The sequence below is a fragment of the Pseudophryne corroboree genome, chromosome 3 (genome assembly GCF_028390025.1).
Source record: "Pseudophryne corroboree isolate aPseCor3 chromosome 3, aPseCor3.hap2, whole genome shotgun sequence".
NCBI classification, from domain to species: Eukaryota; Metazoa; Chordata; class Amphibia; order Anura; family Myobatrachidae; genus Pseudophryne; species Pseudophryne corroboree.
Window position 1 is genome coordinate 690,021,862 of NC_086446.1, and position 22,511 is coordinate 690,044,372.

Genomic DNA, 22,511 nt, shown 5'->3' on the forward strand with positions numbered 1-22,511 from the left:
AGCGCCGCTTACAAAAAAATAAAAATAAAAAAATAATTAATTCATACTTACTATCCCCGCTCCTGATTCCCGACCGCTGCTGACCTCCGCCGGCGCCGCTCCTCGGATCTATGGGAGAGACGTCATGACGTCTCTCCCATAGCACAGCATAGACACTAGAGGTCAATTATGACCCCTAGTGTCTATGTGCCAGTCCCACAATGCTGTGTGGTGCGCGATGACGTCATTGCGCACCACACAGCAAAGGTCCTCTCCACGAAGGGAAATTAGACGGGTAGCGTCTAATTTCCTTCACAGCACCGCACAGCACCGGGGGGCACTGACCAACAGTTGCTGATCTTGCCATGGCGGCAGTGCCCTCCGGGTGGCGGTGGCGCCCCGGGCAAAAATCCCGTGTGCATGTAACAAGATCCGCTACTGGTTGTGAGGCATATCAATGGCTAAACATCAAGGTCACCATTGATGTCATACAAACAGTAGCGGATCTTGCCACGGGCAAGCAGTACTTTTGCCCGGGGCGCCGCCTTCCGGAGGGCACCGGCCCCATCCGGAGGGCGCCGCACCATGGCAAGATCCGCTGCTGCTGTGCCCCCTGTGCCGCTGCCCGCTGTGAAGGGAAACTAGACGCTACACGTCTAGTTTCCCTTCGTCGGCTGTCCGTTGTGAAGGGAAACTAGACGATACGCGTCTAGTTTCCCTTTGTGGAGAGGACCTTTACTGTATTGATGTGCGGTGCGCGTTGACGTCATCGCGAACCGCACAGCAAAGGCCCTCTCCACGATGGGAACTAGACGCTTAGCATCTAGTTTTCCTTCGTAGAGAGGACCTTTGCTGTGCGGTGCGCGATTACGTCATCGCGCACCGCACATCCTACTACAGTACAGGGGGCGTGACTGACCACGCCCCCTGTATGAAGCCACGCCCCCTAATGCCGCCCAGGGCGCAAGAAGCCCCGGAACCAGACCTGCATACAAAACATCTTACTTTTTTGTCCTTAAACCAGCAATGTTTCTGATCTGAAAACCTCACCTTCAAAGCACACTTGCCCACATTTAAAAACTCCTCTACGAAGCCCAGAGAGGAGACACTGCTTGCCACTGCGGGAGGCCCGAACTGGGCTGCTCATCACTAGGCCCTGACCACAAAAATGTGATTTGTGGGTCTGTGCGGAGAGGCAGGGCTAAATCATGCAAATTCAAGTAATTTAGCCCAGCCCTCTCCATTTCGTACCACAATTCCATGTGTGATCTCCTCATCCTGCCCGCTTCACTAGGAATGAATGTGGGTGATCTGGGCGGGATGTGGGTGATCTGATCACCCTTCTGTGAGTGCGGGGGATTGCCCGAAAAAATAGGAGTCTCATGCAGCTTGTGGGTGAGTAGGCAAGCATGCTTGGGAGTCTTATACAACCTTTACAGGAAGCCTTGTTCTGCTCACGTCTAGTTTTGCCCTTAGCTGGAAGAAAACATTGACGGCAGGAGCCATTAACCTACCACATTCTACGTGAAGGAAAAGAAACCCTAGCTTTACACAAAGGTGCATTTCTGCCTATTCTGAAACTATGGAAAGCTTTCTTTTACCATGCAGCAGGCAGGAATTTTAGGCTTGGAAGAACATGCTGGGAGCTGGGAAGTTTATCACATGAACATGGTTTTGGATTATTGTCACAAATCACATATCTGAATTAAAAGCAGATGTTTTGGAATAGTATAGGAGTTCATTTCTCATAATCCGTTTATGACATCACCCTTTAGGGATTAAACAGCCTCCTCTGAAAAATGGCTTAATAACATTTATATAGAGTTTAGTCAAAAAAACAAAATAGTGCATAGTTGGAAAGTTCACAGGGTAAAGCTATTATTGAGACTAGAGAACTCTTTCCCACAGTATAAATCACCGCTATGTACAGTAAAATAAAGATGTAAAACAAGATGTTCATTTACATTCTATGAGTGCACAAGTGAAAATAAAATACAAATTACTGTTCACACGTTTCGTTTCAGTATCACAAAACAACTAGAAATCATACACTGCATCAGTTTTGTAATTTCAAAATACAAGTATTAAATCTGCCTGGATAAATAGCGTAATGTGGGTTCTAAGCAACAATGCTGGGAGAGTATTATTAAATAAATATTCAAAGCAAGAACTGGCAATGGGGTTATGTAAAGAGGAAAGACAACCTATGATTTCTGTGGTAGTAATGGGGGTTTTTTTTTGTGTTTTTTTTATTGTATGGTGTACATCTAGAAAGTACACCCTTTATTATGCAAGTGCCTTATTTGCAAATTTGTATTGTAGGACAGAACGTTGCCATATCACATACTCGTTACAGTACCAAGCAAAGTGCCTGTGCCACCCAGTGATCAGGATAATTGGCATTATAGGCAGCAATCCTAGGAAGCATAAGATTTTATTTACAATTTCTTATATAGCGCAGCATAGTCCATTGCTCTTTGCAATTGGAAGCAACAGTGATAAGGCAAACTGGGTAACAACAGACAGACATAGAGGTAGGAAGGCCCTGCTCACAAGCATACAATCTATACATTTGGTGCAATGTATTTTAGCAAAACTCTGTTGTGTTAAAAAATATATATATCCCTGTGTTAAATCTTAACACTAAGATTGGCAAAAATCACCAATTGTGCACAATTGCACCTTAATAAATAAACCCCAGAATCCATAACACATCAAGGGAGAGACTTACTAATTAGCGTTTTGCAAAAAACTATTTTTTTTTGTAGTGTTACGTATTTTCTGTAATTTGAGATTTTCTAAACGCAAAATCAAACATAAAAACCATACTTCCTGATAGACAGCATCCTCTAGGAGAGGTCAGCCAGATGGGAGGTGCTGGGGAAGTGGGCGTGAGCAGGCGCCTGCTGATGGGCGTGAGAGATACTTACCTACTCTTCCGGGAGAGCCATCTCGAATTCAGGAGTCTCCCAACTTTTCCAGGAGAGAGGTAAGTATATTTGTAAACATAATACATATGAAATACCCTATATAATGACTACTTGAGCAAGCCATCTTTGCTGATAGTAACGTTTAGGTTGTCATTGCAGAAGATTTCATATTGTCTTCATTGCTTATAATTGTTTTGAATATGCAGCCAAGGTCAACATGGTGCTCACCAGTTTCCAATCACTGGGGTCTATTCATGAAGAAGAAGTTCCTGACTTCTCCAGCGGCACCCCCACTCCATGTCTGAATCACATCACCATACTTTAGTATGGTGAGTGCGAATCTTGAAAGGACACTTCTCCATGGAGGTCAGATTCGCCATTTCAGGGGAGCGTAAGGTCTTTGCTTCCCCGCTCTCTGCCCGGCACCTGGCGCTAGCTTTGCCCCCTGAACTCCCAGCAGCCTCTGCAGTCTCCAGAGACCTCACCTGCTGGAGCATACGCAAAAGAGACCCACCAGCTGACTCCTAGCATGCAGACGGGACCGAAGGAGAAGACCGCACCGCTGTAGCCCATGATATCATATGACAGAAGGATAAGTATACATAAAGCGCATGGATGTATTAATTATCGCATGCAGGTACAAAGCTTGCGAGAAAACTCTGTCCCTGCAGTGCCATGCCACAGCTTTTTTGAGGTATTTTTCGTGAAAAATACCCCAAGTATGTGCTGCTGCTGCCGCCAACATCGGCGCTGCCATTGCCTCAGAGTCCCCCACACACACCACCGCTACTCACCAGTGACTGGTGATCGGTGCACTGGGAGGGCTGCCGGTCTTTGGATCCTCTTCCTCTTGTAACCCCCAGTACTGCTCCAAAGCCCTTTAATATATTTTAGTGAAACTAAAATAATGTGAAAAGGGTGTGATTTTTTTTTTATTTCACATTATTTTAGTAAACAAAAGTTTCAATAAATCTGCCCTGATAGTGGCAGGCTGCTTTTCAGACATTGCGGGGTGAAAAAACACATTAGGAAGAAAGTACGCTCATACAGTACACATTTTTAAGTGTTTAGAATGAAAGTTGTTTTTTTTACAATTTTAAAATAACCGTTGAATAATTTCTGAAACTACAGGGTAATGTTATGTAGGCCCTACCTGTATTGTATTTATCTAATGGGGGAACATTATTTATATAATTTTTAATTCTTATAAGGGGGTCATATTAATTTATTAAGATGACAGAACTGTTTATTAAATTAATTAAGGGTACATCAATTATAGTGCACACCTGTGGCACTACAAGTGATAGTAAACACTGTTGTCCATTTGTATACTGCACTTGTAGTTGTACAAGCACCATCATGCAAAAACAGTCATAGGATGTCCATATATGCTAGCATTTGTATCCATCAGCCAGCTGTAGCAAAAAGGATACAGTGTTATTCAGTTCTAGGGCACGATAATAAATTGTACTATGCTCTTGTACAATGGAGAGGGTAAAATAGGATGCTGTGCAATGTGATTTGGTCTAGGACTTTGCAAATCGCAACACATCAGATAATGGGACTAATTCAGACCTGATGGCTGCTGTGCATTTTTGCACAGCAGCGATCAGGTCTGAACTGTGAATGCGCCTTCACTGCAGTGCGCCAGCGCATGCCAGACAGCTAACGGCTGTCTTAGCCCTGTGATTGCCTCTGCCTGATTGACAGGCACCGGCGGTCGCTGGGTGGGAGGGCGCGGCCCTGCTGCGTTTGCCCGCCATTTAGGGGGCGCGGTCTGGGCAACGCAGGCATGCCGGACCGTTGGGGGGCAGCAGAACACATTGCTGAATGACGACTGATATTGAAAAACAGAAAAGACAACTTATACTGCTATGAAAAGAGTCTGGAGATGGACCTGAGATAGAACATTCAGCATAATATTCTTCAATGAAGTCTTGAAGTTGCTTAAAGTAATCTGATTGGCACACTGGCCTTCAAGATATTGGAAGGGAAGAAAACAACGAGTTCAGTTTTGATATTTAATTTAAGAAGCACTAGGACATCCAGAATGAGATGAGAGTGAGATGGGAAGGAACACAAGAGAGGAAGAAGTGAAAACCATTCCGTGTTGGAGAGAGGTATATGTGAGTGTCATCAGCATAAAGATAGGATTGGAGACCGAAGTACAGTAGCTGATGAGGTTTTCCATTTGAGGAGGTGAAAGAAGGAGGTTGTCGGGCATGGACCTTTGGGGGTGACCGATAGGTAGAGCAAGGAGGGATGTGGAGTCATAGACAGAAAAGGAACTGTTGGTGAAGTGACCAATGAGAGGACAGACTCATGGAGACCAATGGAATGAGGAGTTTTGAAGGAATGGAATGGAGAGTTTGAAGGAACAAGAAGTTTGGTAACTGCTCTTATCCAATTAGTAATGTCATCCAGGTGCATGAAAGGGAAGGGTTATTCTGAACAAGAAACAGTAGCATCCCGCAGTACACTGGATGACATCAGCAGCAGGATTTGATAATAGAGTTTGAAGGAAAAACGGGACTTCAACTGTGTAGAACAAGCAGACAGATCTAAGAGGTTAAGAAATAACCATTACCTTTGGTACTGAGAAGGTCATTAATGAGGGCAGCTTCTATGGACTGGAAGGGATAGATAATCCTCTGTAGGAGTTTGTAGATATAATGGATGAGAGCAAGCGGTAGTATGAGAGAGACTGTACTGTCCAGATAGCGTTTCTTAAGAAAAGATGAGACAAGGGCATGCTTGAGGGAGTAGGGTAGTGTCAGATAAAAGGGACAGGGCAAAGAGGTGAGGAATGTGGTATCAGGCTTCATGGAAGAGGGAACAATAGAGATGAGACAGAATGGGTCTAAGGGGCAAGTAAAGGAGGAAGATTACAGGAAGAGAACAAGGTGGGAAGTGAAGGGATTGGAGAAGATATCCATGAGAATGATGTCAGTCTTGGATATAAAGTGGGTGATGAAGTCTAGTGCAGAGAGTTGGGAGGGTAATGAAGGTTATTGAAGGTGTTGGAGAGGATTGGGAGTAGATGAGACACTTAAAGTTAGACTGTTAAGCCTTAGTTAGAGTGTAGCATATACAAAAAGCTGCTATCCAAAATATCAACAACAAAAAAATTGAGCACAACTGAGATAGTGACACCATTACTTTCTGATAGTTCAGTGTACACAAACTTTGTTTCATGCACAAAATGATTACAAATTTATTACAAATATTGTATACATTTACCGTCAGGCTGTGTGTTTCACGTGTATATGAAACATAAATGAGTTTTGTGTATGTACACAAGCTTTGTTCCATTCACAAGATTATCAAAATATTGTATAAAATTACCTTCATCCTGTGTGTATATGAAACATAAATACATTCTGTGTTTAGACCTGGGTTCCATTACTAAGATATCTCAATAGTGTGCAAATATTCCCAAAAAACTTCTGGCCCCAAGCACTTCAGATATGGGAGACTCCAGCTATACAGTTATACCTCCATGAAGTAGTATGCACCTTTAATGCAAAAAATGTATTGTAGGTTGTTTTTTTTTATGCATCCACTGTAGTAATCATTATCATTGTAATTTTTCCCTTACATTTGCTGGATCATTGTCTCATGGTGGACAGGTCATTAGATGAGTAAATTCTAGACCTATAAGAATAACGTTTGTTAACTGTGGCATACTGGATGAAGTCATGCCGCATTGGCACATTCCAACCTCCTTTCCCTCCCCTAAAAAGAACATTTCAATGCTGCATACACCATCAACAGATGCACAAGATATGCGTCAGCATGGCGCACTGTATCATCCAACTGTCCTAGACTCTTTAAAAGCATCCTGATTGATTGGGACAGCCCCCCTCAAGTCTGCACTGTGCCACCACCTAAATCAGGTCAGTTAGGTGTATATATGCGCTAAGTGCCTATCGCAGGTGCTCTTGCGTTAAGTGCATTATGTAGGTTAGTAAAATAGGAGGACCTGTTGGTTACATGATTGAGATTTTTTCAAGATCTAGATGCGATTGCAGTAGCCTCATGAGCAGACTGAATTCCAGTATTTTAGTGTCTTGGGAATTGCTAAAGTACACAGAATAGTGCAGTTACTGTAGATAAAAATGGATATGAATATGTTACATGTGGCCTAGGAGGTCAGTACTGTTTATAATATGTCATAATAAGGAGCAGATTTATCAGCTTGGAGAGAGAAAGTGCTAAGAAATCAGCTCCTAACTGTCATTGTTCAAAGACAGCCTGTAAAATGATTAAGAGGTGATTGGTTGGTACATTATCTCTCTCTCGTTTATCTCTTTCCGAGTTTTAGTAAATCTCCCCCAATATGTGCACTGCTTTGAATTTCATGACATGCACTTGCATCTATCACCTCGCCTACTGTATGTGGTCTTTCTTGACTTCTAAATGGCCACAATGTACTGTATTCCATTACCTCTATCTCAAGTGCCCTTTTAATGTAATTGTTCTATAAATGTATCAGGTGTAAACTATAGTGCGCAATTCTTTGCTTCGCTACTTCAGAAACTATGGATTCATCTTTGTCATGCTGCAGAAAATGCTGGTAAACCATCATGTGAACAAAGCATGAAAAATGTGTTCTCCTGCTTTAGTAGAATTTATATTTCTTTTTGTATTTTTTTTTTTTTTACTGACACAGATGGACCTTTGGAATTACCTTTGTTTCAAATAATCCCATCACAGAAGCAGATTGTTTTTCACGGGGATCGTCTCCCATTTCATTGTACCTCAACATACATGACAAGTTCAAGTGATATATACTGGATTCACGATGGACAGCTGATGGAAACGGATGAGGAACGTGGGATATTTGTGGAAGAAAGCATAATACATGACTGTTGTTTAATAACACGGTAAAGCACTGGTTACTTGTCTTTTTATTAGCTACCGGTGCTTATAATTGTAATGTGGATTTCTAAGAAATTCATTATACAGGGGGTAGTAATGCACTAATTAGAACAGGTTTATTTATTTAATTTTAATTTTAGGATTTACGTCAGGTTCATTAGCAATTTAGAACCATGAAGAGATAATGGGTTAATAGGTGGTTTTGTCCAGGATCTATTGTAGTCACACTTCAAAACTGTGGAAACACAGATAAGTAGTCAAGAAGTACAGATGTGTCCTCATACATCTAGCCTCAATACGCCATACTGGTCCCATACAACTCTGCTTCTGCTAACGTTCAGGGATGTAGAGAGCTCCAGTAAGGGGGAAGGGGCGTGGCTTAAAAGTGGGCATAATGACCCCCGTTAATATAAAGTTATGTGAAAAATAAAATAATTGCACACACTCCATGGGGGGAGTGGGGTGTGCAACATTTTATCACAGGGGAGGGCACCTGCTTCCTACCTTACTTGATCAGGAAGCTGGTCCTTCCTCCCTGGCCAGCGCCATCTTCCCAGTGATATTTGGGAAGATGACTTTGGCCACTAGACAGCAAAGAATCTGACACAGTGGCAGTCTTTGCTTTATTATTATTATTATTATTACCAGTTATTTATATAGCGCACACATATTCCGCAGCGCTGTACAGAGAATATTTGCCCATTCACATCAGTCCCTGCCCCAGTGGAACTTACATTCTATATTCCCTACCACATGTACACAGACACATTCACGCTAGTGTTAATTTTGTTGGGAGCCAATTAACCTACCAGTATATTTTTGGATTGTGGGAGGAAACCGGAGTACCCGGAGGAAACCCACGCAAGTACGGGGAGAATATACAAACTCCGCACAGTTAGGGCCATGGTGGGAATCGAACCAATGACCTCAGTGCTGTGAGGCAGTAATGCTAACCATTACACCATCCGTACTGCCCCAATCTTTCAATCTGCGGAGCCATCTTCCTCAAGATATCACCGGGAAGATGGTGCCGACCATAGGTATAATGCATGGGGGGGTGTCTTTGTCAAAAATGCGTATTAGTCACAACTAGGGAAGCCAATTCCGGGCCATTTTTTCAATCCTGGGTATCTGGATTGAAAAATGGCCAATCCCGGGATTCCCGGGATACCCGAGATTGGCTTTTATCTGTGTGGCCGCCCCCTCGCCCCACCCCGCCTGCCCCACACACATTACTAACCGTATACCGAGGGCGGGTGGGTGAGAATCTCTTCCTGCACTCACTCAGTGCACAGCTGACGGCGCAGCGTCACCTCACGCTGCGCCGGGGGTGCCGGAAGGAGGAAGCCGGGCACTGTCTGAGCGACCTGTGGACGCTCAACGCTGATCCCTCAATCCCCGGGATTGGACCTTCAAATCCCGGGACTGAATCCCGGACGTTTTTGGGCCTAAATCCCGGAATCCTGCCGATCCCGATCCCGGGATTGGCCACCATAGTCACAATGCAATGCAGCTAGGACAGACAAGAAGGTTGTGCTGATTAATTTGATATGACTTGTATATTGTTATATTGTGTGTGACAGTCTGTATATGGCGCAGAACAGAACTTGTATAACAAAAAGCTGTGGCTGCTACATTGTAGCACTTCAAGCACAGATTCAGAGACTCAGATATACAAATGTCCTATCAAATTAATCAGCACAGTCTCCTGCGTGCTAGTCACATTGCGTTGCGAATAAGAAGCAAAAAAGACGTCTGACACTAGATTCTCACGCAACCTAGTGTGCCAAGAGGGGCTGTTTGGTGTGACTGCAGCAAAGATGCATAAAAATGAGTAGAAATGTTCCATACGTGAGATATCATTTGAGTTTTCAAGATACAGTAGCTGTAGGTTGACAAGATAAATTATGGCTATTTCTTATAGGTTTTCATAACAATTAACACATGCTCTTAATTTGGAGTTGAGGGGACTTATCAAGTAAAAATATTACAAAGAATAGACAGTGCTGACAGGTTAGAAACAAGATGATTTTATTTTAAGAACATGATACAATATAATGAAATAATGTCTTTATACATTAGTACACATATTTTAAAACAATTAAAAGCTCTTAAAAAAGACTTCCTTTATGCCTCTCTGTGCTTAATGTCATACACCATGTTTAGTGTAACTTTATATTCCAAGTACCACATTCCTGTTGCAGATATTTAATATATTAGTATTGTCATCAGATAAACAGTGTTAGACAGTCCAGGTTAGTGGTAACAGTATGGCTCGTCTGGTAATGATTAGAAGGACAGTCTCTAGTGTTAGTGTCATGGTAATATTACCTGTTGTAGTTTTATAAAAATCTTGGCCAGGAGCTTTAAGATTCCTCTAGGCATAAAGTTGGGTCCTCTGATCCAATAAAGCGGGATCTGGGTCTCCCGGCTGTTGGTGCTTTAACCAAAGATAGTGCAGCCTTATCCATAGTTGCCATGATCCTTATCCACATATGATCATCAGAGAAAACACCAATACCGGTAGAGAGTGATCCTTGATGCGTTTCCCCGCCTTTCACGTTCAGTGGCTTCCTCAGAAGTTCACAATTCCCCTAGAGGTAGACATTTTACACCAGATTGGAAGTTTCATAAATTTCAGAAATCATAAGTACTCCGAGATAGAAGATGAATATGAAATGTCACCCTAAAATCCAGGTTTTCTCTAACGTCCTAGTGGATGCTGGGGACTCCGTCAGGACCATGGGGAATAGCGGGCTCCGCAGGAGACAGGGCACATCTAAAAAAGCTTTTAGGTCACATGGTGCGTACTGGCTCCTCCCCCTATGACCCTCCTCCAAGCCTCAGTTAGGTTTTTGTGCCCGTCCGAGAGGGTGCAATCTAGGTGGCTCTCTTAAAGAGCTGTTTAGAAAAGTTTTTTTTTAGGTTTCAATCTCAGTGATTCCTGCTGGCAACAGGATCACTGCATCGAGGGACTTAGGGGAGAGATTTCCAACTCACCTGCGTGCAGGATGGATTGGAGTCTTAGGCTACTGGACGCTTAGCTCCAGAGGGAGTCGGAACACAGGTCAGCCTGGGGTTCGTCCCGGAGCCGCGCCGCCGATCCCCCTTACAGACGCTGAAGAGACGGCAGAACGGAGGTCCGGAAAACAGGCGGCAGAAGACTCCACAGTCTTCATGAAGGTAGCGCACAGCACTGCAGCTGTGCGCCATTGTTGTCACACGGCTCACTGACTCAGTCACGGAGGGTGCAGGGCGCTGCTGGGGGCGCCCTGGGCAGCAATATAATTACCTTTAGTGGCAAAATAAATACATCACATATACCCATTAAGGCTATATGTATGTATTTTGACCCAGGCCAGTTTCTTAAAAACCGGGAGAAAAATCCCGCCGAAAAAGGGGCGGACAGAAACAGGGTAACAAAGAGAAGGGGGGCATAAATTGGCGATATTTATATATTAAGAGCGCATATATAGTAAACAACACCTTCTAGGGTTGTTTATATACATTTATAGCGCTTTTGGTGTGTGCTGGCAAACTCTCCCTCTGTCTCCCCAAAGGGCTAAGGGGTCCTGTCTTCGATTAGAGCATTCCCTGTGTGGCTGCTGTGTGTCGGTACGTGTGTGTCGACATGTATGAGGACGATGTTGGTGTGGAGGCAGAGCAATTGCCGATGATGGTAATGTCACCCCCTAGGGAGTCGACACCGGAATGGATGGCTTTAGTTATGGAATTACGTGATAATGTCAGCACACTACAAAAGTCAGTTGACGAAATAAGACGCCCGGCAAACCAGTTAGTACCGGTTCAGGCGTCTCAGACACCGTCAGGGGCTGTAAAACGTCCTTTACCTCAGTCAGTCGACACGGGTACCGACACAGATGAATCTAGTGTCGACGGTGAAGAAACAAACGTATTTTCCAATAGGGCCACACGTTATATGATCACGGCAATGAAGGAGGCGTTGCAGATCTCTGATACTGCTGGTACCTCAAAAAGGGGTATTATGTGGGGGGTGAAAAAACTACCTGTATTTTTCCCAGAATCAGAGGAATTGAATGATGTGTGTGATGAAGCGTGGGTTACCCCCGATAGAAAATTGCTAATTTCAAAGAAGTTATTGGCATTATACCCTTTCCCACCAGAGGTTAGGGCGCGCTGGGAAACACCCCCTAAGGTGGATAAGGCGCTCACACGTTTATCAAAGCAAGTGGCGTTGCCGTCTCCTGATACGGCCGCCCTCAAGGATCCAGCAGATAGGAGGCTGGAAACTACACTGAAGAGTATATACACACATACTGGTGTTATACTGCGACCGGCAATAGCCTCAGCCTGGATGTGCAGTGCTGGGGTAGTGTGGTTGGATTCTCTGACTGAAAATATTGAGACCCTGGATAGGGACAGTATTTTATTGACTCTAGAGCAATTAAAGGATGCTTTTCTTTATATGCGAGATGCTCAGAGGGATGTTTGTACTCTAGCATCAAGAGTAAGCGCGATGTCCATATCTGCCAGAAGAAGTTTATGGACGCGACAGTGGTCAGGTGATGCGGATTCCAAGAGGCATATGGAAGTATTGCCATATAAAGGAGAGGAATTGTTTGGGGTCGGTCTTTCGGACCTGGTGACCACGGCAACTGCCGGCAAATCCACCTTTTTACCTCAGACCCCTTCACAACAGAAAAAGACACCGTCTTTTCAGCCGCAGTCCTTTCGCTCCTATAAAAAGCGACCAAAAGGACAGTCTTATCTGCCGAGAGGCAGAGGAAAGGGTAAGAAAGGGCAGCACGCAGCCCCTGCCCAGGAACAGAAGCCCGCCCCGGCTTCTACAAAGCCATCAGCATGACGCTGGGGCTTTACAAGCGGACTCAGGAACGGTGGGGGGTCGACTCAAGATTTTCAGCAATCAATGGGCTCACTCACAAGTGGACCCGTGGGTCCTGCAGATAATATCTCAGGGTTACATGCTGGAGTTCGAAAGGTTTCCCCCTCGCAGGTTCCTAAACTCTGCTTTACCAACGTCTCCCTCAGAAAGGACGTCGGTTTTGGAAGCCATTCACAAGCTGTATTCTCAGCAGGTGATAGTCAAGGTACCCCTCCTACAACAGGGAAAGGGGTATTATTCCACTCTATTTGTGGTACCGAAACCGGACGGTTCGGTAAGGCCTATTCTAAATCTGAAATCCTTGAACCTGTACATACAGAAATTCAAGTTCAAGATGGAGTCACTCAGGGCAGTGATAGCGAATCTGGAAGAAGGAGACTTCATGGTGTCCTTGGACATAAAAGATGCTTATCTACATGTCCCGATTTACCCCTCACACCAAGGGTATCTCAGGTTCGTGATACAATACTGTCATTATCAGTTTCAAACGCTGCCGTTTGGTTTGTCCACGGCCCCTCGGGTCTTTACCAAGGTAAGGACCGAAATGATGGTTCTTCTACGAAGAAAAGGCGTATTAATTATCCCTTACTTGGACGATCTCCTGATAAGGGCAAAGTCCAGAGAACAGCTGGAAGTCGGTGTGGCGCTAACACAAGTAGTGCTTCAGCAACACGGGTGGATTCTAAATCTTCCAAAATCTCAATTGACCCCGACAACGCATCTGCTGTTCCTGGGTATGATTCTGGACACGGTTCAGAAAAAGGTATTTCTCCCGGAAGAGAAAGCAAGGGAGTTATCCGAACTTGTCAGGAACCTCCTAAAACCAGGAACTGTGTCAGTACATCAATGCACAAGAGTCCTGGGAAAGATGGTGGCTTCGTACGAAGCGATTCCATTCGGCAGATTCCATGCACGGACATTTCAGTGGGATCTGCTGGACAAATGGTCCGGATCGCATCTGCACATGCATCAGCGGATAACACTGTCACCGAGAACAAGGTTGTCTCTCCTGTGGTGGTTGCAGACTGCCCATCTGTTAGTGGGCCGCAGATTCGGCATACAGGACTGGGTCCTGGTGACTACGGATGCCAGCCTACGAGGTTGGGGAGCAGTCACAAAGGGAAGAAACTTCCAGGGCGTGTGGTCAAACCTGGAGACGTCTCTTCACATAAATATACTGGAGCTAAGAGCGATCTACAATGCTCTAAGTCTGGCAAAACCGCTGCTTCAGGGTCAGCCGGTGTTGATCCAGTCCGACAACATCACGGCAGTCGCCCACGTAAACCGACAAGGCGGCACGAGAAGCAGGAGTGCAATGGCAGAAGCTGCAAGGATTCTGCGCTGGGCGGAAAATCATGTCATAGCACTGTCAGCAGTGTTCATCCCGGGAGTGGACAACTGGGAAGCAGATTTCCTCAGCAGACACGACCTTCACCCGGGAGAGTGGGGACTTCATCCAGAAGTTTTCCACATGATTGTGAACCGTTGGGAAAAACCAAAGGTGGACATGATGGCGTCTCGCCTCAACAAAAAATTGGACAGGTATTGCGCCAGGTCAAGAGACCCTCAGGCAATAGCTGTGGACGCTCTGGTAACACCGTGGGTGTACCAGTCAGTGTATGTGTTCCCTCCTCTGCCTCTCATACCAAAGGTACTGAGAATTATACGGAAAAGAGGAGTAAGAACGATACTGGTGGCTCCGGACTGGCCAAGAAGAACTTGGTATCCGGAACTTCAAGAGATGCTCACGGAGGATCCGTGGCCTCTACCTCTAAGAAGGGATCTGCTTCAGCAGGGACCTTGTATGTTCCAAGACTTACCGCGTCTGCGTTTGACGGCATGGCGGTTGAACGCCGGATTCTAAAAGAAAAGGGCATTCCAGAGGAAGTTATTCCTATCTTGATTAAGGCTAGAAAGGAAGTGACTGTACAACATTATCACCGCATTTGGCGAAAATATGTTGCGTGGTGTGAGGCCAAGAAGGCTCCAACGGAAGAATTTCAATTGGGTCGATTCTTACATTTCCTGCAAGCAGGATTGTCTATGGGCCTAAAATTGGGGTCCATTAAAGTTCAAATTTCGGCCTTATCAATTTTCTTCCAGAAGGAATTGGCGTCAGTGCCTGAAGTACAAACTTTTGTCAAAGGTGTACTACGTATACAACCCCCAATAGTGCCTCCAGTGGCACCGTGGGATTTGAACGTGGTTCTAAATTTTCTCAAATCTCATTGGTTTGAGCCGTTAAAATCGGTAGAATTAAAATACCTTACATGGAAGGTAACCATGCTGTTGGCCCTGGCTTCTGCCAGGAGAGTTTCAGAGTTGGCAGCTTTGTCATACAAGAGCCCATATCTGATATTCCATTCGGACAGGGCAGAATTGAGGACACGTCCTCAATTTCTCCCTAAGGTGGTTTCGGCATTTCACTTAAACCAGCCTATTGTGGTGCCTGCGGCTACTAGCGACTTGGAGGACTCCAAGTTACTGGACGTTGTCAGAGCATTAAAAATATATATTTCAAGGACAGCTGGAGTCAGAAACACTGACTCGTTGTTTACATTGTATGCACCCAACAAGATGGGTGCTCCTGCGTCTAAACAGACGATTGCACGTTGGATCTGTAGCACAATCCAACTTGCACATTCTGTGGCAGGCGTGCCACAGCCTAAATCTGTAAAGGCCCACTCCACAAGGAAGGTGGGCTCATCTTGGGCGGCTGCCCGAGGGGTCTCGGCATTACAACTTTGCCGAGCAGCTACGTGGTCAGGGGAGAACACGTTTGTAAAATTTTACAAATTTGATACTCTGGCTAAAGAGGACCTGGAGTTTTCTCATTCGGTGCTGCAGAGTCATCCGCACTCTCCCGCCCGTTTGGGAGCTTTGGTATAATCCCCATGGTCCTGACGGAGTCCCCAGCATCCACTAGGACGTTAGAGAAAACAAGAATTTACTTACCGATAATTCTATTTCTCATAGTCCGTAGTGGATGCTGGGCGCCCATCCCAAGTGCGGATTGTCTGCAATGCTTGTACATAGTTATTGTTACAAAATCGGGTTATTACTGTTGTTGTGAGCCATCTTTTCAGAGGCTACTTCGTTTTGTTATCATACTGTTAACTGGGTTCAGATCACAAGTTGTACGGTGTGATTGGTGTGGCTGGTATGAGTCTTACCCGGGATTCAAGATCCTTCCTTATTGTGTACGCTCGTCCGGGCACAGTACCTAACTGAGGCTTGGAGGAGGGTCATAGGGGGAGGAGCCAGTACGCACCATGTGACCTAAAAGCTTTTTTAGATGTGCCCTGTCTCCTGCGGAGCCCGCTATTCCCCATGGTCCTGACGGAGTCCCCAGCATCCACTACGGACTATGAGAAATAGAATTATCGGTAAGTAAATTCTTATTTTTTTAGGGACACGCAGATACACCAACAAACCAAACAGAGACCCCCAAAGGGAGCCATAAAAAGAGGAAGGGCAAAAGACATAGAGAAACAAGAAGAGGCAGGAGAAACCAGAGCAAAAAATCCCTACCTCTAAAGGTAGAGGAATTTTTAATCTCTGCTCTAAAAGCTTTACAGATGATATTACATTACTGGAGAAGGGGTTGAATTTTGCTCCTATTACGAAACCTAATCTGCTTAATCTATTTGTTGATCTGAATCGATATGTGAGAACACTATCAAGGAAGCGATACTTTACATTAAAAGCACTTAAAGGTAAAGATCTACTGGGTACACCAATTGTTCTAGATAAGGTGGATGACAAGCCCCTCAATATACTAGAAACATTACAGACTGAAGCTGAGAATGAAAATATAGAAGGAGAGACTTTCATAAAGATATTTGATATTTGTAAAAGCAGATCAGACTTTTACCCCCTACAGTATAAAGGTCCATATATTGACAGCATTTATAAATCCACATTGGAACAATTCTATCAAATGTGTGAAAAAGCAGACAAGAAACACATTAAAGATAATCTAAGTCATGAAGAATGCTAGGCAATCAAATTTCTCTATTCGGACAAAAATATAATAATAAAACCAACAGATAAGGGTGGTGGGATTGTCGTCTTGGACATAGCTGACTATATGCAGGAGGCATATAGACAGCTTAAGATATCACATTTTATAATTAAAAAAAAACTGGATGGCAATCCCATTACCCAATTTCAAAAAGAACTAAGGGACCTACTGGATGGGGCACTCACAGTGGGTGTGGTTCATCAAATCGACAGTATCTAGGTCGACAATGTTTAGGTCGACCACTATAGGTCGACAGTCACTATGTCGACATGGATGGAAGGTCGACAGGGTTTCTAGGTCGACATGTGCTAGGTCGACAGGTCTAAAGGTCGACATGAGGATTTTTTTTTTTTGGTGTAGTTTTCTTCGTAGAGTGACCGGGATACCAAATTAGTGGACCGCGTCCCCTCGCATGGCTTGCTTCGCTCGCCATGCTTCGGGCATGGTGCCTTCGCTCCGCTACCGCTTCGCTCGGCACAGATTACCGTTCCAATCGTAGTCCACGTGGATCGTTAAGTATGAAAAAATTCAAAAAAAGAAAAAAAAATTGAAAAACTCATGTCGACCTTTAGACCTGTCGACCTTCCATCCATGTCGACCTAGTGACTGTCGACATATAGTGGTCGACCTAAACATTGTCGACCTAGATACTGTCGATCTTCAGACCGGATCCCCTCACAGTGGGCACAATTACCAAAAACACTTTTAAATTTGTATTTAATCTTCGCCCTCTCACTTCCACATTTTATTTTTTTACCTAAAATACACAAAACACTCACTTCCCCACCAGGGCATGCAATTATTTGGAGGGACAGGGTCACTGACTATCAACCTTCTGCTTTAGTTGATTATTATTTGAAAGGGTCACGTAGAAAGCCTGAAATCATATTAAAGATACCAGACATTTTCTGAATTTGATTAAAACCATGGCCCTCATTCCGAGTTGTTCGCTCGGTAATTTTCTTTGCATCTCAGCGATTTTCCGCTAATTGCGCATGCGCAATGTTCGCACTGCGACTGCGCCAAGTAAATTTGCTAAGAAGTTTGGTATTTTACTCACGGCATTACGAGGTTTTTTCTTCGTTCTGGTGATCGGAGTGTGATTGACAGGAAGTGGGTGTTTCTGGGCGGAAACTGGCCGTTTTATGGGAGTGTGTGAAAAAACGCTGCAGTTTCTGGGAAAAACGCGGGAGTGGCTGAAGAAACGGGGGAGTGTCTGGGCGAACGCTGGGTGTGTTTGTGACGTCAAACCAGGAACGACAAGCACTGAACTGATCGCACTGGAAGAGTAAGTCTCGAGCTACTCAGAAACTGCACAGAAAAATCTTTTCGCAATATTGCGAATACTTCGTTCGAAATTCTGCTAAGCTAAGATACACTCCCAGAGGGCGGCGGCTTAGCGTGTGTACTGCTGCGAAAAGCGGCTAGCGAGCGAACAACTCGGAATGAGGGCCCATATCCTGGAAGCTGGAGTATATTTTAGCAACGTGATGTAGAATCATTGTTTTCTAATATACCTCATAAATTGGGTATACAGGTGATACAATATTATTTAGAGAGAGACACCAGTCTTTTGGACTCCCTGTGTGACTTCATACTAAGTTCTATTTGTCACATTCTGAAAATTATTTTTTATTTGACACAAATTCTTATTTACAGACACGAGGGACCGCCATGGGGACCAGGTTCGCCCGAAGTTTCGCCAACCTATACATGGGACTCTTTGAGGAGAGGCATGTGTGGGGAGGTGGATTCAGGGGGAGCCTGGTCCTCTATTGCAGATATACAGATGATTTATATTTTGTTTGGAATGGGGATCTATATTCCTTAACTAAGTTTACTGATAGTCTTAATCATAATAGTTTGGGGTAAAAATTTACTAGCACATATAGTTTTTCCACTATTAATTTCTTGGATATTGCGCTCACTGTGAGAGGAGAAGATCTGGAGATGGAAACATACATCGAACCAGTCGACCAGAACAGATATCTAAATTACGAGAGCTCTCATTTAAAGTCTTGGAAAGATAATATTCCAAAGAGTCAGTTAATATGGTTAAAATGCAATTGCTTGTCAGGAGCATCATATAGACATCAGGCAGAGGCATTTGTCCCCTCCTTTGCTGATTTATCTTGATCTATTCTATTCTATTCTAGTCTATTTCTAATAATTTTTTATTACATTGCATTACTACAGTTAAAGAAACATCCTCTCTGTATTGATATATATATATATATATATATATATATATATATAAAAATAATGGATGGGACGGCGCTCGGAGGTTTTTTTGCAGGTGATTATATTCAAATAGCTCTAGCAGAACAAACCATCAAAGTTTCGGTGTCCATACACACCGTCATCAGGATGTGATACTGCTTCACTATGAAATATTGACAAGGACACCGGGGTAACTACAGTATGTACATTTATTGAGTGCCGGATTCTGCCAATATATATGTGTGTGTGTGTGTGTGTGTGTGTGTGTGTGTGTATGTATATATATATATATATATATAGTTAGTCTGTGTATAAACACCTGGCTCTTTAAGAATAAACAAAATAAAGAAACTGTTCACGATATAGTGATCAGAGAAATAGAGTAACTACACAGAATGACTAAATTGATATGCATATCATTGTCTTGTATCTATTGAAAAATGTTTATTGTTTGTGATATTAAATAGAAACTTTGAGTGGTGACATATTGATTGATCTAATGGAGTATAACTTAATAAATTTGTATATTTGAGTAATATTTATTATTATTAATAATATTTGTTATGTGGGTTTGCACACTATAAATGAGATGTACAGGATATATAGATACCTCCTGCCCTTGGATAGCAATGTAAATTGAAAAATAATGTCTATCCACCCTGGGCTAACTAACTTCCCGAAATATCAGGTGATGTAATGCACAGCCATTTATATTATGGACAAATGGAACGCATATCGCACTCTTGCGCATACATCGTCACACCAGAATCTGGGTATAAAACAGAGATGTAATGCACAGCGACGGTGTGCACATGCATTCCATGCCAAGAACGAGGCATGGAGTGAAAACGGTGTGCATGCGCTACCTGTGAAAACTGGAAATATAAACAGGGAAGGCGTATCCCCATATACTTACCTTCTGACCTTCTGAAGAAGCCGCTAAATGTGAAAGGGGGGTAAACACATGAGGGGTCACTCATTACTGGTATTGGTGTCCTCTCTGCTGATCATATGTGTATAATATTCAGTGGCAACTCCAGGTCTGGCTGCACTATCTTTGGTTAAAGCACCACCAGCTGGAAGACACAGAACCTGCTTTATTGGATCAGAGGACCCAGCTTTATGCCTAAAGGAATGTTGAAGCTCTTGGCAAGGATTTTTTTTTTTAAATACAACAGGTAATAATATTACCATGCTACTAAGACTAGAGACTGTCCATCTAGTCATTACCAGATGAGCCATACTACTAACCTGGACTGTCTAACACTGTTTATCTTATGACAATACTAACATATTTATTATCTGCAACAGGACTGTGATACTTGGAATATAAAGTTACACTAAACCTGGTTTATGACATTGAGCATCGAGAGGCATATAAGAGTTGTTTTTTTTAAGAACTTTTAATAGTTTTAAAATATTTGTACATGTTTAAAGACACCGACTGGTTATTTTATTATGATGTATCATGTTCTAAAAAATAAAATAATCTTTTTCCTAATGTTCTGATCTGTCAGCGCTGTCTATTCTTTGTAATATATTGTCTGGTTCAATCAGGTTTGAGGGTGCCCCTCTTGAGACGGCTGCAGACAGATCAGCTTATCTAATTGTGGGCAGCTGCGCTGGGTATATTTATCTTATCAAGTAGAAGTTTCCTATAAAAAACTCTATTGAACATTGGCTTGTCCTATACATTACAACTACATTTTGTGATATTGTGTTGGGTATCAAAGAGAGAGAGAGAAAAAATGCTACCTAAAAAAATAAGCCTAGTTAGGCAATTTGATATTACATACATCCTTTAAAAAAGCAAACAAAAAAAACAACTTCCTTTTGTTATGTATTAACAAAAATGGATATGTTAAAATTTGTACAAATGTCCCATACATGACAGTGGATTGGCCCTATGGCTAGTATAACCTGTAGCCAATAAAAGTATTTCAATGTTAAAAGCAGCACTGTTTCTTCTTACTTAAAGCCTACTCCTGTGTAGGCTAGCATAGTGGCTAGGCTGACATAGTCAGTCAGAACTTCTAAATATTCACTGCAGCATAGAGTAATGTTGTGAGAATTGTGTATAACAGTTAGGGAAACTCATCCGAATTTAGGGAACCCTAATTGAACTGAGCCCCAATTTGGAGCTTTCCTCATGTCGGAACTCGGATTTAAGAACCAAATCTTGGGTTTGGGATTGGTTGTAAGTTCCTCCCTCATGAATTCAGGTGCAATTTAACATACAGATGTGTCCACTATTACCTTTCTGAAAAAAGTATCATGGCCTGCCGTTCATGGCACTAGATAAGCTTTCCTCTCAAGATATACATGGCGGGCCATGTGTAAACCGTCTGAAATATAGTGCAGTACCACTTTTCAGACAGCAGGTGGCATTTTCAGAAACTGAATAAGCAGAAAGTCTGATAGAAAGATTCTAGAGGGGGTAGTTCAGACCTGATCGTAGCAACATTTTTATTTGCAGATGGGGACATTCCGAAATGATCGCATGCTAGGTTTTTTCGCTGCGGTGCGATCAGGTAAAAACTGCGCATGCATATGCATTGCAATGCGTATGCATTGCAATGCGCATGCGCGTCGTACGGGTACAAAGCGGAACGTTGCAGAGCAATAGATACAATATCAAGTAATTATATAGTAATTGTGCTTATATAGGAACAAATAATTTGAATTGAGTAACAGAGGTATGAGGCACAGATGCCTTATGAGAGAATTCTCTCATAAGCCATCTGTGCCTCATACCTCTGTGACTCAATTAAAATTATTTGAATTACTTGATATTGTGTCTATTGTGGCATTGAGCTTATTGTTCTTTTTAGGAGGAATTCTCTCATAAGGCATCTGTGCCTCATATTTCCGTGCCTCATACCTCTGTGACTCAATTCAAATTAATTGTTTCTATATAAACACAATTACTATATGATTACTTGATAATGTGTCTATTGTTTTTTAGGAGAAAAATTATATTATAGGCATCTGTGCCTCATACCTCCTCACATGTGACTCAATTCTTACTCACCAACTTGTGACCTATGATTCAGACTAATTGCATTATTACTACATGATCATTTGACATTGAGTTTATTGTCCTTTTAGGAGAAATTAATTTATAAGTCATTGGTGCCTCAAACTTTTTGTGATTTAATTCAAATTTTCTGTTTCTATATAAGCACAATTACTATATGATCATTTGATATTGTGTTTATCAAGCATTATCACTGGGCATTGAGCTTATTGTTCTTTTTAGGAGGAATTCTCTCATAAGGCATCTGTGCCTCATATCTCTGTGCCTCATACCTCTGTGACTCAATTCAAATTATTTGTTCCTATATAAGCTGCTGGCTGCGATCAACTCGGAATGACCACCATTGTGTCTATTGTAGCATTGAGCTTATTGTTCTTTTTAGGACAAATTCTCTCATAAGGCATCTGTGCCTCATATTTCTGTGCCTCATACCTCTGTGACTCAATTCAAATTAATTGTTTCTATATAAGCACAATTACTATATGATTACCTGATATTGTGTCTATTGTTTTTTAGGAGAAAAATGGTATTATAGGCATCTGTGCCGCATACCTC

General features: G+C 43.0%; 1 protein-coding gene across 1 annotated transcript in view; it reads left to right on the plus strand.

Moving 5' to 3' along the window:
- The window catches only part of ADGRA1 (adhesion G protein-coupled receptor A1), a 1,405,372-nt gene that overhangs the window by 373,340 nt on the left and 1,009,521 nt on the right, over nucleotides 1-22,511 (plus strand). The window contains exon 7 of the mRNA XM_063962017.1: nucleotides 7,582-7,795. Coding sequence (XP_063818087.1) covers nucleotides 7,582-7,795 — 214 coding nt within the window. The remainder of the gene's footprint in view (nucleotides 1-7,581; nucleotides 7,796-22,511) is intronic.